Genomic DNA, 15,246 nt, shown 5'->3' on the forward strand with positions numbered 1-15,246 from the left:
CTGGAGCGTCTCTGTCTCACACTCGGCGCCAGGTGACACCTCCGTGATGTCAGTGGCTTGCAGGAGCTGCCTGCTTTAGGGGACACTGCTGTGACCTTGCTGGCCTGCTTCCAGCTCGGTGGAGGTGTGGGAAGCTGTGCATGTTGTGGGAGCATCGGAACTTTGTGGGGAGAATGTGAACAGCCCAAATTTTGTCAGAAATGATGTTGTGAAAAATGCATATTTTATCATTGGCTTTTCACAAATATTCAAATATTATATGTGCTATGTTAGAAAGTTATGCTGTATTAATTTTCTTAAGTAGTGTGGTAGATATAGTTTTAGGTTATAATATAAGGTTAAAATAGAAACTATGCTATGTAAGGTATTTTTTTTCTAAAGAAAGGGCTTGTAGCGAGATAGCGACCACAGGACACCTAAATCTTTCAGAGAAAGAGAATTTATTGCTCCATTATCAGAAATTAACTTCTTCCTGCCTTGCTCAGCCCTGGAGACACCATCAGGATTAAGAGGAAGAAGCTGACACTGACCAGACAGAATCCTCCTGTGTTTGAATGGAATTTCTGCATCATGTATGAGGTGTATGAATATGCAACAGGCTGTTGCATTTAAGGGTTAATCCTCTGTTAATGTGGGTCATTTTTTGGGGCTTATTTTGCCCAGAAAAAGGTTCCTGGATGTCCGTAACTCTTTATTGCCTCATATTGTCCCAATCCAAATTGTCCAAATTATTATTACTCTAATTATATTACTATTTTCATAACCGTTTTACTACTAGTAAACTTTTAAAATTTTAAAAACAAGTGATTGGCGTTTTTCACAGTGTCACACTGCAAGGGGTAGTACTGGTTAGGCAAGAGGCCTGTGCAATGTTGGGCTGGCGTCCCATCCACATGGAATAAAACCTCCTTCCAGGAGCCAGGAGGTTTTATCTCACGTGGAGTAGCGTGTCCAGGTCTGGGAATCTCAGCACAAGATGTGGAGGTGTTGGAGAAGGTCCAGGCAGGCCATGAAGATGCTCAGAGGGCTGGAGTAACTCTGGTATGGGGACAGGCTGAGCTGGGGCTGTGCAGCCTGGAGAGGATTATGGTGAGACCTCATCCAAAGGGTTTTTGGAAAGGAGGAAGAGTGGCTCATTACACGGGCAGGTAAGAAAGAACAAGGGGAATGGCTTTAGACTGAAAGAGGGCAGGTTTGGAGTGGATGTTAGGGAGAAATTCTCCCCTGGGAAAGTGATGAGACACAGGGTGCACAGAGACGCTGTGGCTGCCCCATCCCTGGAAGTGTCCAAGGCCAGGTTGGACAGGGCTTGGAGCAACCTGGGATAGTGGAAGCTGTCCCTGCTCATATCAGACGGAAAACGAGGTGAACTTTAACGCTCCTTCCAGGGATTTTATGACTCTTGCAGAGGCCGTGCCAGCCCCTCAGGGATAGCGCCGCCTCACCTCGCCCTTCCCCTCCCGGCCGACGGCCGCGCCGGGGCGGGGCCTGCCAAGCCACGCCCACCACGACACCGCGGCCGCTAATAGGTTAAGAGAGGGCGGGAACGCGCTGAGCCCCGCCTCCCGATGATGATACGGTCTCTGATAGGTCAGTGAGGGTGCGGGGGCGGGGCGTGAAGGATTCAAGCAGTGGGCGCGCAGCGGTGCCGCCGTTGTATTCCCGTCGTGTCTTCGCCACCGCCGCGTCCCTGCCGCCACCGCCGCCATGGAGACCATGACCTTCCCTCGCTACAGCCCCGACGACATCATCAGCTACCTCCGCTCGCACATCCTGGAGGGCGCCGAGGCCCGCAACCTGGTCAAGAGCGACGTGTTCGGCAACCCCAAGGTGCGTGAGAGGGCCCCTCCGGCTCCCGTGTGGGACGGGCACGCTGGGCCGGCCCCAGGGACCGCGGGGTTTGGTGGAACGTGCTGGGCTGGGCTCGGGGCTCTCCTCGGGCCTCGCTGGGAAGCGCAGTGGTGTCAGCTTTGTGAACTTAAAGAATTCCTGCGTGAGGTCTACTTGGAGCTACAACAGAGCTATGTAAGATTAGGTGCTGTTTTAATCCAGATGCTTATAAAAGTATAAGTGATGTTAACCTAGAATTAGGGGCGTGAAGGTTGTGCTTTAACTTCAGGTTTAAGCAGCGCATGGCCTGTCTTCCCCAGGAACTCAAAATAGTTCAAACATCTTTCGGATCCATTTAGTGCTTTTAAACCCCTCCCTGCTTCACCCCTTTTCATCACTCTGAGCATTTAGTGTTAGTGAGTGAAGAAAAGTGGCTTTAAAGCAGAGTTGATGCCTCCGAGTGATTCCCGGTGCTGTTGTTGCCTGTTTTTGAGCCTGCGGTGAGAGGGGTCTGGCCCTGCTTGTTTAGATGGTTTTTAAGTAGCAAAATTAATCACTGATTAGTGCTATTAATGGATAATTGTATGGCTTGTAGGTGATTTTTTTCATCTTAATTTTAATAATTTATGACGGGCACTCGTTGCTACAGGATTATCATTTCTGGGACCTTTTTTAGGTTTTTTGGCATTGTTTGGTTTGGAAACTGCTCAGCAAGCAGCAGTGTAATGAAAACCAATGCCAGACACACACAGTCAGGGCTGTCTGTAATTGCCTGAGCTGACTGCTGCCCCTTAAAACTGAATTATCAGCAAATAATGCTTGAACTGCAAAATGTTGAAAAGGAAACTTGGTTGCCTTGGTTGGTCAGTGAACTCAGCCTTCATGTGTTAAAAGCTGAATGCTTTCATGGCCTGGCCGGCAGCCCTAAGTAATCAATCATATAGAATCCTGATTCATGTCCTCTCTTCCTGCAGCTTGAAGTTTTACACATGATTTACCTGAGAATCCTGCAGAAAATGTGTGGGATCCGAGTGGAGCATGCCTACATGGTAGGGCTGCCTGTGGCAGGGATGTGAAAGGAAAAAAATATTGGATTTACCTGTTCTTTGGGATGCTAAGGGTGCCAGAAATGTCTGTAAGGTCCAGGAGGGAGTGGACAAGCTTTTGGAGGGACACCTTGCCTTGAAAATATATACTGGGCTCCTGACAGAGGAGGTTGGACCGGTCTGGAAGGAATGTAAATATTGTTTTTTATATTTTATCATCTCCGCTCCTTCATTAACTGAGAGGAAAGTGAGGAGACGCTGATACCTAAATTGACCAACAGTTAATTTACCTACTGTCTCTGGTAGGCAAGAACTGATCGTTGAAAGTGAGAATAAATAGTTTTACCTCATGGCTTTTCTGGATAAACTGAAAGGGAGGAGTAGTATGTGCACAAGATAACTCTGTTCTTCCCAGGCAGTGCCAGCAGCTGCCATGCTGTGCTGTGAGGAAGTAAATAAAACAGAGTTTTGATTCAGTTCCTGAGTTTGTAATGTTGCTGCTTTAGTTATTATTGTATTTTTTTTTGTCTTTTCCAGCCAGAGTTGGCCCTTAAAATAGTGTGCTATTTACTTTGTTGACATTTTCAGCCTTTAATATCTTTTTCCTGTAGGTGGGAAGATCATCCTCAGTGTCTTAATCTATTTGGATTATTTTATGCTGTGGAAAATGCTGCATAATTTTTGTTTTAAGTATTCTCTACTTATGCACTGACTCTCTTTTTACTCTTTAGATGCCCCTCAACGTTGACATCATGTACCCACAGATCCATGAAGGCTTTCTACCTGTCTGTAACTTGTATATCCACATGTAAGTAGAAGATGCTTGCCTTGTGCTTGCTGGGCAGATGCTCTGGGATGAGAGGACAAGATCTAATTTGCAGCAAATGGTTACAGGACAAGAACAGAGCCATGGTCACCAAAAATCACTGCAGCTGAGGTTGTGTTTTGTTCTCTTTGCAGGGAACGCTTGCTGCCCATGTGCCGGATCAATGACTTCCAAATTGCTGATGTTTTAAGCCCAAGTAAGCAAGTGCCTTGTAATCCTTGTGTTTCCTTCCTGGGTGCTTTTTCTCCTTGGGCATGGCCAGATGGGTGTCTGGTGTGGGGAAATGTCCTTCTGGCTGCTCTTCTGGCCCTTAAACAAGCTGCTTCTAGTGGACAGCTCTTATTCCTTATGTGGGCTGGTGCAGTCAGTAAGTCAGGGCAGCTTTGAATGCTGTCAATCTGTTGAGCTGCTGGTCTGGAGATGGGCTGTGACAGTGTAATAATAGATGGGGATGAAAATTACCCTGGAATGCTTTGGGATTTCTTATGCCTGTGCTCCACTCCTTTCAATACCCAATTGTGATTCTGCCACAACACAGACAGCTTGGAAAGTGCTGCTCTGAAGAAATCTTTCACTTCTGGATCTGTCTTGTCTAAGACATTCAAAGCTTTTGTAATCATCTTTCAGAAAGTTTGCTTGGAATAAAGACAAAGTCCCTGCAGTTCAAATTGCTGCCTTCAGTTTGGCTGATAGCTACAGAGAGGTTCTCTCTTCAGAGCTGTAGTTCAAGATTGACACTCTTTCTCTGTCTGGCTTTTCTTGGAATGGGAGGCTGGTGTGTTAACAGCCTTTTCTCCCAGGTGCCACTATTCATTTGTTAATTTACACAGAATTGCTAAGTGCTGGTAACCAGCTTGGTGCTGGTTTTGTGTAGTCTGAAGTCTTTGCAAGCTGAGTGGGGGAAGAACTAATTTGGGCTGTATTTTGTAATTTCTGTCTCCTTGAATTACACTTGGCCCAACTTTTTGGAAGCCATTGCAATGCTTTTGGAAAGCAGCTCAGTGCAATTCCTGTTTCAGAGACCAAGAGGACAGTTCGCTTCTTGAGTGGCATCCTCAACTTTGTGAACTTCAGCGAATTCCGGCGTGAGGCCTACTTGGAGCTGCAACAGAGCTATGTAAGATTAGATGCTGATTTATTTCAAACACCTATAAAAGTACAACTGATATTAACCTAGAACCAGGAGCATGAAGATTGTGCTTTAACTTCAGGTTTTTGTAACATGTTGGGATGTTAAATGTAGCCAAATAATTCAGGAAGATACTGATTATTACTTTGGGTATTACTGAGAGGGTTTTTTTTTCCCTCCAATATACTGGGGAGAAAAATAAATACTACATATGTATATAAATTATTTAAATTATATAATATATATTTTTATAGAATATACATTATTATATATGTATATATATAGTAATAATAATGCATAATGCAAAATATTATATCTAATATAGATATTTTATCTATTATCCATTATTATTTATGTATAATATAAAATATAGTGAATATAACATAATATATATTGTATATATTATATATTTTATATATATGTATGTATATATATGTACATACATATATACATATATGTGTATATATACATACATACGTGTATATATACATACATATAAATCTGTATATAAGTATGTACATATATATGTATATGTGTTTATATATATCTTTCCCCTTGCAATAAATTATTGAATACTTCAGCCTGGTAAGTGAAGGATTGACACCTTGTACCATTTTGAGAAAAGTTGGGTTGTAGGTGGCTTCTGTTCTGAACATCTCAGTAGTTGAGATGTAGTGCAATTCATGTGAAATAACGATGAGCAAGGCTCTAATAGAAGCCCAGAGAGAAAGCACACTTCTCTAAAATGAAATATTTAACTTGCAGAAATTAGCTATGGAGAAAAAACAACACCTGGAGGCTGTGAATCGGGAGGCAACACTGAAGCTGGAGAAACTGAAGTGAGTGTGTGGAGTGAGCACTGTGAGATGCTCTGCTTGCCTTTCCTGCTCAGGCCGGTTGTGTGGGGCTCAACAAGCCTGAGTGCAGAGCCCCATCCTTGGGTCATAATGACTTGGTTCAATGCTGCAGGCTTGGGGAAGAGGGGCTGGAATGTGGCTCAGCAGAAAAGGACCTGGGGGTGCTGGCTGACAGCAGCTTAACAAGATCCAGCAGTGTGGCCAAGGAAATGGCACCTGGCCACATCAGCAAGTGTGGCCAGCAGCACAGGGCAGTGTCCATCCCCCTGTGGCACTCTCTGAGTGCTGCATCCAATTCTGGGCCCTTCGCTGCAATAAGGACATTGAGTGTGTCCACAGAAGGGCAATGAAGCTGGGAAGGGTTTGGAGCACAAGTCTGATGAGAGGGAGCTGAGGGGATTTATTCCCTGCTGGCAGAGAAAAAAATCCCAGAAACTTTTACAGTGTATAGTTGAATTGAGGGAATCCTGTATTTGTGTGTGGTGAACTAGGTTGAAACTTTTTGCTCTTACTTAGCTTTTAGTGATGTGTCTTGATCCCTTCAACAGCTGGAGGAAGCTCATCTTTAACTTAATACATGAGTAAAGTTGTCTTCCTTAGTTATTTGACATGTTTGCCACAATATCTCTTTTTCAGGCCATTTAGCCCTACTGCCTGTGTCTTTGCACCATTAAGTTTTGGTTTTGCTTGTGGATAATAGGATGAAGAAATGGCTGGTTTCCAAGAGAGCTTTCAAAACAAAGTGTTTTTTGTTTTTTTTTTTTTTTTTTTCTGACAGCTGCTCTTGGTGTGTGCTGGGGGTTCCCTAGCTGGGATAGGTCTGCATTAATATAAATTATTTGTATGAGAGATAATATGCAAATTTCATAAATGAAAGTCACCACCAAAATTGGTAGGAGTGTTGTACTTTCTCATGCTTTGCTTAACATGATATTTAAACTTAGTCCTTTATGTTTTTGCCACTTCTTGCCAAAATATCTCTTTAGATTATGCTTCAACTGCAAAATCTTACAAGCAAAGCAAAATAAGATATATTCACTTGAGACTGTCTTGCACTGATTACTGAAGTTGCTGGCTGTAAACTCTGTGGAGGCAGTGATTGTTTTATCTGCTGTACTCTGACTGGCCTATAATGATGCTGAAACTGCCCAATATCTTTGTTTTTCCCTCAGCACAATCCCAGCTGAGCATGAGGCAGAGATCAAGCAGCTCACAGAGAGCATTCGGGAGCTGGAGCAGCAGCTGAGGCAGGACTATCGTCGCAAACAAGTAGGGCCTTGTTCTGTATTTCTCTGAAAACCTGCTGTGGGTCCCTCACTTCTCTTTATTTTATTCCCTTCCATCTAACTCAGTGGATAAAAGAGACTTTTTTGACTTAAAACAATGGTAATTTTAGCAAAATGCTGTTGGGCCCCTCATTGTTTCACTGTGAGGAATGTGAAATGTGCTTTAAATCAGACTTGGGGAATACAAAAGTATAGTTGACTCTTTTTTTGAAATGCATTTCTGCAATGACTTGGGAGATGCACATCACACTTCCAAACAAGAACACAGGGATGTTCCTCTTTGTTTTCTATTTCAGTTCCAAAAATTGGAACTGGAGGTGGGCCATGGCAAGAAATGAGACCCAAGGGAATGCCTGGCAAAAAGAATGGGGTTAACTGCAGGGGTAACTTTTCAGCAGTGCAAACTTTCCTCTCAGGTCTCATGGATAACTTTTTTAGCTCCTTTGGGAGAAAGAAAATAATCTATGGTTAGGATTTTTTTGTTTTGTCAACTCATGTCTCTGTTATTAGCATTATTAACCTTGTGTTAGACTATTTTTTGGGACTTTATGTTAAATCATTTTTTTCCCTGAAGAAGAGAACCCCTGGCAAAGAAAGTTGTGGAGGTATAATATCTGTCAGGGTCAATAAGAATAGGGATGGCCAATTTCTTATCCCTATTCCTAGTTACCCACTGCTGGCTGCCTCCCCAGTGCTTCCAGTGGTTTTAGTGACAATATTCTCTTTTCCTGTCTTTGAAATCTTACAGATTGCAGTTTTTTCTGCTGGTTAGGACATTCCAAAGTACCCAAAAATAGGATTTCTCCTATGGACAGATCTATGATAAAAAAGGATAAGGCAGGTAGCAGCTGTAGAGATGCTTGTTGAAAGCTTGGTGCTTTTTTCTTTTTTCAGACAGCTTTGCAAGAAGAGACTTTTCAAAAGAAGGCAGATATTGCTGAGAGAAACCAAAAACTGGTGAGTACACCTCTGTGTGGCTGCTGGCTGCAGATCAACTGAGAAATCATCTCTCTTTCTAGGATCAGATTATCCTTGGAATGAAGTCACTAGAAATCTGGACCTCTGAGGTGCTGTGGGTTTACCTTGCATGCATAGAGTGGGCTAATGAGGCACAACAGGAGATTTGGAACTTGTTGCTGTTCTCCCAAGGTGACACAGCTGGCTCTGGAATGCTGCAGTCACTGCCTCAGTGTCCCTAGGTCAGGAGTTCTGAGGGAGAGAGCTTGTGGCAGTATTCCAGGCTGGATGGGGCTTGGAGCAGCCTGGTCTGGTGGGAGGTGTCCCTGCCCATGGAAGGGGGTTGGAATGAGATCAGCTTGGAGGTCTTTTCCAACTCAAACCATTCTAGGATTAGCTAGCAGGCTTTTGGTGGAAAACACCAGTTAGCTGCTGTTCTTCTGCACCCCTTTAAGCAAATGTGGGAAGCAAAATTGGCTGTTGATTGCTTTGATTTGGGGTGTTAATGGTGTTTAGAGGAATTTATTTTTACAACTTCCTAATGAGGAATGACTACACACCAAATAACCTGTCTAGGCATAAAACCATGGCAAACCTTGCTGCACAATTCCTCTTTGTTCACCTAATCACTAATAGTGAAAATGTTTGTGTCATTACCTAGAATGAGTGCAAAGTGTCTTTGGCTGCTTTGAAAGAAGAAAAAGAGCAGCTGAAATCCAAAATTGTGGAGAGTCCAGAAGAAGGGAAGAGTTACAATGAGATGATGAAAGAGAAGATTAAGAAATTGAAGAAAGAGAAGGTGAGGTTTTCTCCTCTGTCCACACAAGGAGGTATTCTGTTAGAAAATGCATGTTTTACTGGACTGTCATCATCTAGAGCTGCTTCTTGAGTGATGGTGAAACACCAGCGGGACAGGTGTTGGTCTGAAATGAAATCACAGCCTCTGAAAATTGAAGGTTGGTGTATTTTTAATAGGCTGATTTTTCCTTTTGAAAAGCAAGATTGCAGTCACTTGTAAAATCAGGTGTTGAACTTTTGAATCTGTTTGGCTGTTTGCTCTCCAGAGGAGACAATATTTTGTCAGCTCCCAAATATCCTTGGATTTAGAACATGTGTTTCATAATGCTTCTGTTGTTATTCAATGTTTCTGGAATCAATAGCTGTCTTCACTAATATGCTGAACACCGAGTTCCCTCCTAGATTTATTTATTCTTTTTTAAAATTATAATCTCCACTGATTTTTGTGGTTTGAGATTGCTCACACTTCAGTGGTTGACACTTTGCCTCTGAAGGTTTTTTTTTTGTTCCAAAGGTGTAAATTCAATTGCTGTAATTTTAGGTATGAAGCTTTACATAACTCTTGTTTTACCAGTGTAGAATTTCTTCACTGCACAGCTTTTTTTTTTTTTTTTTTTCCTAAAAGCTGATTACTGATTAATTCAGTATAAAACACTTGTATGTCACCTTTATTTCTATGCTTCCAAATAAATGCCTTTCTTTTATTTTTTTATGAAGAGCTCATTTCACCACCTCTTAAATATTACTTCTAGTGTCTTTAAACAATGAGGGGAGGGTTCAAAGTTCAATATGCTTTAATTCTATGTAAAAGAACTCTAAAGCTGTTTATTGATAGTCTTTTTCTCTCTTTAAAGCAAGAAGCTACTGAGGAATATGAACGTTATAGAGATTTAGTAGATGTTCTGCCATCATGCCAAGCGGAGTTGCAGTTATACCAAAAGAAGATGGAAATACAGGGAGAAAATGTGGAGAGACTGGCCGGTGTATTATCAGAGGTCTGTATTATCCAAATTATATCCTGTTAGGGAAAATTTGATGTCTAAGCAATGTTCCCCTCTTTCCTTTTCGCTGTAAAGAATGACATTTTGAAGTTTCCAAATTCTTTCTGAAAAATGTCAGTAAAACATTGCTGCTGCTTTGCTGGGTGGCACTAGCTAATGTACTATGCACTAGCTATTGACCACTTTGAATAGTCAAAGGCTTTGTTGCCATAGAAACCTGACCTAAAATAGTTGGAGCTGTCTTGGGGTTGTTGGTAGGAAATGATGGGAAAAGAAAAGTGAAATCGAGTTTCTTCTGCCTTGAGAGTGAAAACTAAGAATAAAAAATTGTTACTTAAGGAAGAGTCATGTCTTAAGTGCCTTTAAATTTATTAATATTGCTAAGCCAGTCATTCTCTGATGAAATGTTTGTCACAATACAGTCCTTTGCTGTTTGCCACTAGGTTTTGGGATAATGGAGTTGTTAGGAGCAATTGAAAAATGTTATGGAGTCTTTTTGGGTATTTGTATAGCATGTGTTCAAATGAGACTTGGCAAAAAGCTAGAGCAGAAGTCACAGTCACTTCTGAAAGCTGTCCTGGGGGAGGGGGTTTTGTCCAGTTGGATGTATTTATAATCAGAGAAAGACCAGGGAGCTGGCAATCAAATCTTCAAAAAGCAACTTGTAATCTTAGCACATTTACAGGCTATGCTGTGTTGATAATTTCCTGCCCCCATTTAATTTATTTCTATTTCAGTTATTTCTGTATTTCTGTACTCTAGATCAGAAACCTGGAGGACCAACTTGAGAGTTCTCAGGTAGAGCTGAAAAAGGCCAACACGGATGAAATGTCCCTGAAGAGAGTGGTGACTGCAAAACGTGAGAAGCTGGCTACAGCTGAGATCCAGCTCCAAAAGAAGCGCGAAGATATTGAGCTGCACAAGTGCGCCGTGCTCGAGTACGGAGGGGCTGATGTTTCTGCCTGCTGCTGCTGCTGCTTTATGTCTTTGTTATGTGCTGCCAAAGTCCATGGCTGCTGCAAACACACGGCTCAGCACTGAGGGGAAAATGAGCAGTGTGGGACAGCTCTGTATGAGGACCAGGAATATGCTGCAGGCAGGGATTTGGGGTCTCAAATCAATAATTGCAATGTGACTTGACAGCAGTTCTTTTATTGGAGCACTAATTTAATTTATAATGCTTATTCTTGATTCTTTTATCTTCTTAAAGAGAATGTCACATTGGGATAATTTTCCAACTTATCAGACTTCAACAAAGCCCCATTTGCCTTTCATGAATTTTTCATAATTTCCCTTGCCACTTTTGCTCATTATCAAAGATGTTCAAGACCCATGGGGAAATGGGGCTCGCATCTCAGAGGAGCATTATCCTGACATGATGCTTCTAAAACAAAAGGAAAAGTGTCATTTGATCAAAGCCTCTCAGCCCCTCTTCCTTCCTCCCATATGCTGAAGGCAGCACCAAACTGCAGCCCTGGAAGGTGCTAGCTTCACTGTGAGCTTAGTGCTGAGCTTTTAGGGAGAAAAATTGATTTTTAAACAATTTTCATCTACACAGATAGAGAGGAAAGGGAATATGGAACATTATTGGCTGTGATGGAAGGGAGCTGCTTGCACATGGATGGGAAAATCAAGTAAGATTTAGTTAGGCTTGAGGTTGGTGTGCAGAGTGGCACTTAGTGTATTGTACCAGCTAAAAGAAATGATTTGGGAGGAAAATAGGTTGGGCATTGGGAGGAATTTCTGGACAGAAAGATGATTAGACCTTGGAATGGGCTGCCCAGGGTGGTGTGGAGTCACTGCCTCTGCACGTGTTCAAGGAAAGACCAAGCCATGGTCAAAGTGACAAGGGGGTGTTCATAGGTTGATCTCAGAGGTCTTTCCCAACTTAAATGATTCTGTGAGAAGCAGCTTTTAATTTAGCAATGAAAGCAACATAATCTTATGCTCCTTTTCATCAAAAGTTGCTGCCTATTTCTGTTTTTAATGTGTCAGGTATTTCCCTTGAGTGATAAAATTAAATGCTTTGATAAGCAAGAGGGGAAGGGAGGTAACCTTGGTTGAAGAAAAGAGTTTTTGCTGGTGAATAAAAGAAATATCCTGACTGTTCCCTTGAGGTGGAAAGGTGCATATGGGCTCCTGCTAAGTATGAGTTTCACTTCTTGTACATAAGTTGTTCTAGTTTAAAAATCACATTAATTTCTGAGAAAGTAAATTCTATTTATCATTGCTGGTTTTATGCTCATAAAATGCAAGGTTTGCTTGTGGTGGGCTTCAGTTTCATCTGGAATGAGTCAAAAGGCTCAGTACTAACTTTTTTTTCCTGTCACCTTTAGACATTTCAACAAAGTCCAGGAGAAGAGGGGTGCTGTGTGTGACAAAGTTATGGCCATTCGCAAGGAAATCAAACAGAAAAAGGACCAAATTGAGCAGCTGGAGGAAAAAGCTGAAGAAAAAGCAAAAAAAGCCAAGGTGAGGTGTTTTTTTTTTTTTTTTTTTTACCCCTCCAAAATCTTCTTACATTCCTGTTGTAGTGTCTTCTGTTAGTGCTGCTTTTTAAGCCATGGATGAGACACCCTTGAAATCATTTGAGTCCACCAGACCACTCACTTGACATTGTGCTTGATAAATCTTTAACTTTGCTGATGGATTTTTTTCCCCTTTATTTTCTCTTTCCAGGAAATACACCTAATTTTCAAGGCTGTAGTGGACAAGTGTCATGAATCTCTCCTTAAGGCAGTAAAGGCTTCTGCAGCCTCAAGAGCAGAAAAAATTGATGAAATAAGGGAAGGGCTGTTCAGCATTCAGTCTTCTCTAAATGATTCTTAAGCCTGTCTGAACTTGTGTTCTACTTTCATTGTGTTTGTGCTCATACCTGAACTCAAGAGCTCCTGCTTTGCATGGGAGGGATAATAACTCCAGGCAAATCCAGTTTTCTCCAAAACTCTGTCAGAACATGTTTAGCTTTCCAGGCTGATCCTGATGTCATGAGCTTGCTGATGTGGATAAGAAAACAGTTTCTGGTGTTTCAGTCTGCACTTGGTTTTAGTGATAATATTGCTATCACCAAACTGCTCAACATTTTGGACAGAACCCTGCATTTGTAGAAACTGTTCTGCAGATTTTGGTCTGGGAACACCTGGTGCCTTGAATGTTCAAGAAAAGTCAGTACCAGATGATGCTCCACCACCATTATTCAATTAAGATGAAATCCTGACAGAGCAGTAGCATCCATCTAAATGCCAAGTTACTCTCAACATAAATATTTGTAACTGTAAATACTCAGAAGTGTAATTTTACTATCATTTTAGTTAACAGTACACTCCCTCTCTGTGCTTGAATTGTCTGCTTTGTGGGGTATTGAACCCTCATCTGTGTTCATCAGTCTGTGTTAGGATGCTTTTAAATATAGATTGATGTTTTGTGCTTAACTTGTGAATGGTTTTCATTATTTGGAAAAAAATAAAATAAAGATATTTAAGCCTTTTTCTCTTGTGTCTTTCCCCTAACTGACTTGGCATAAGGTTTCAGCTGAAAAATGTTGCTTTGTGCGTTTGTAGGAATGTGTGCTATGAGCAGCCTTTTGTGATGAAAGGAGGAGGAGGATTTAAGCCATCTTTAAAATTTTAATTCATCTCTAGAGGTGCTAGCAAGTCAGTTAGGAAGGGCAGGTGCTTGTTCCTTCTAAAGCTCTTATGGAGGCATCAGACTCTTCTAAAGTTTTGCTTTAAGCTTTTTTTTTTTATTATTTTCCCATTGTAACAGAATTGTTTTGGTTGGAAAAGCCCTGTAAGATGAAATGCAGCCATTGACCCAGCACTAAACCCTGTCCCCAAGTGCCACCAGTGCACTCTGAAATATTGCAGTAGCATCTCCTTCCTTATCAAAACTGTTTGGGGAATGAGATATTCCCAAAAACTTCCAACAGATACTGCAGGGGATTATTCCAATCAGCAGATCAAGATCCTTAGGCTGGAGAGATGATGCTTGTGTATCCCACTGATGAGGAATTTGCAGGACAAAGAAAAAGCTGGAGTCTGGTTCCTGCTCTCAGATTTTGGGTAAGATAAAACGCTGCAATTCATGAAGAAAGAAAAACTCTTGATTCCCAGGTTTTTTGTATTTCCAATAGGTTCTTGTGCTTTCAATGTTGCTTATTTGTACCTAGGATAGTTATAAATCAAACTAAGGTATGATTTATCTAGAGATAATTGATTTTTAGGTGTGAATTGATTCCTACTGCTGCTTGTCAAAAACTTCTACCCAACTTGAGCCACATGGCAAGGCAGGTGGTTTAGTGTGGCCTGGAGAGCAGAGAAGGGAGAATGGTTTTGCTGAGGCAATGCAGCTCCCTTTCCCTCAAGAGGGCAGTGTTTGTCAAAATTTTCTTATTTGTTATTTTTTTCCTAATCTTTCTGATTTAGCTACTGTTTAAAAGTGTAGGTATTTTTTTTTAATGTACTTTAGTATTTCATATAATATAAAGCTTGTAGGAAGTTGGGCTGGCCACACTTGTTTGAAATGTGTGGAGTTATTAACAATAATCTATCTGTACGCAAGCTTTTAAATTCTGCAAGCAGAAAAAATAACAGTGGCTAAGGTGGGAAATGGGTTAACAGGGCATCTTTTAAGGGATGGAAAGAAATCTCTTTATCACTCCTCTCTTGCCTTTACTCCAGAGTATGGCTGGAAAGCTCTTCAGAGTCTCAAAAGTCTCAAAAGTCAGATTTTGTAGGTTTTGGGTGAGAGCAGGCGAGCCAGGTTTGTGTTTTCACATTTTCAGCTGCTGGGACAGAGGGATGAGCTGGGAGCTGGCCACTTGGTGGGGATGTTGGCACGGAGAGTGGCCCTGGATCCCTGGATTCATGTTCCATTCCTGCCACAGCTCTGCTGTGGAAGCCAAAGGAAAACCTGCTGAATCTTCAGCTTCAGGATAACAGCTTTTCAGCTTCCATAAATCCTGGGACTAGCCAGCACCAGGTAAGCTACAAGTTCAAACTCACTGACATATATTTCCATCTAAGGATATGACCCTTGATGCTGCCAAAGCAGGAGCTGCTCTGGAGGAAGGAGCCTGCACTTGGGAGCCTGTTCCCTGTTATTTGTGCAGGGGAAGTAGGAAGGAGTGTGAAAATCATGAGGTTGTGAGGTGCAGGGTAAAGAAATCTGGCAGATAAAGGCACTTGTGTGCTGAGGTCTCTTGTATGTATCATCTTGCATGTTTTAGAAAGATTCTCTTGATGTTTCCATCAGGCTCATTAAAGGCAATCCTTATTATGATACAGTAAAATAAATGTATCATTATATACACTTATTATATATATATATATTTATTTTATATATATATTATATACAAATAGGCTGGAGATACCTGGGAATAAGACCAAGGAGAAAACTTGGAGCTGAACATCCAAATTCTTGTTGCCTGCAAAATTCCTTCTTCCAAAGGAAATGCTGTTTCTTGAGATGCTGGAAATGGAGAAACTGTGTGACAAGATAAACTTCCCATGTGGTTT

The 15,246-nt window shown here is 41.6% G+C and overlaps 1 protein-coding gene across 2 annotated transcripts; it reads left to right on the plus strand.

Annotated features, from left to right (window-relative positions):
* Positions 1 to 1,576: 1,576 nt before the first annotated feature.
* NUF2 (NUF2 component of NDC80 kinetochore complex) lies at positions 1,577 to 13,200 on the plus strand. 2 transcript variants are annotated; one of them, XM_005492257.4, is made up of 13 exons: positions 1,578 to 1,830; positions 2,805 to 2,879; positions 3,608 to 3,684; positions 3,837 to 3,898; positions 4,722 to 4,819; positions 5,597 to 5,670; positions 6,861 to 6,957; positions 7,869 to 7,931; positions 8,593 to 8,730; positions 9,584 to 9,724; positions 10,493 to 10,668; positions 12,067 to 12,202; positions 12,410 to 13,199. In XM_005492257.4, the coding sequence occupies exons 1-13, from the start codon at positions 1,708 to 1,710 to the stop codon at positions 12,557 to 12,559; spliced, it is 1,410 nt and encodes a 469-aa protein (XP_005492314.2). In that variant the 5' UTR covers positions 1,578 to 1,707; the 3' UTR covers positions 12,560 to 13,199. The 2 variants fall into 2 exon arrangements, with proteins under 2 accessions (XP_074402525.1, XP_005492314.2); XM_074546424.1 differs by lacking the exon at positions 2,805 to 2,879 and having other exon boundaries at positions 1,577 to 1,830; positions 12,410 to 13,200.
* The last annotated feature ends 2,046 nt before the right edge of the window (positions 13,201 to 15,246 follow it).

This window comes from Zonotrichia albicollis, chromosome 8, assembly GCF_047830755.1.
Source record: "Zonotrichia albicollis isolate bZonAlb1 chromosome 8, bZonAlb1.hap1, whole genome shotgun sequence".
Taxonomy (NCBI): domain Eukaryota; kingdom Metazoa; phylum Chordata; class Aves; order Passeriformes; family Passerellidae; genus Zonotrichia; species Zonotrichia albicollis.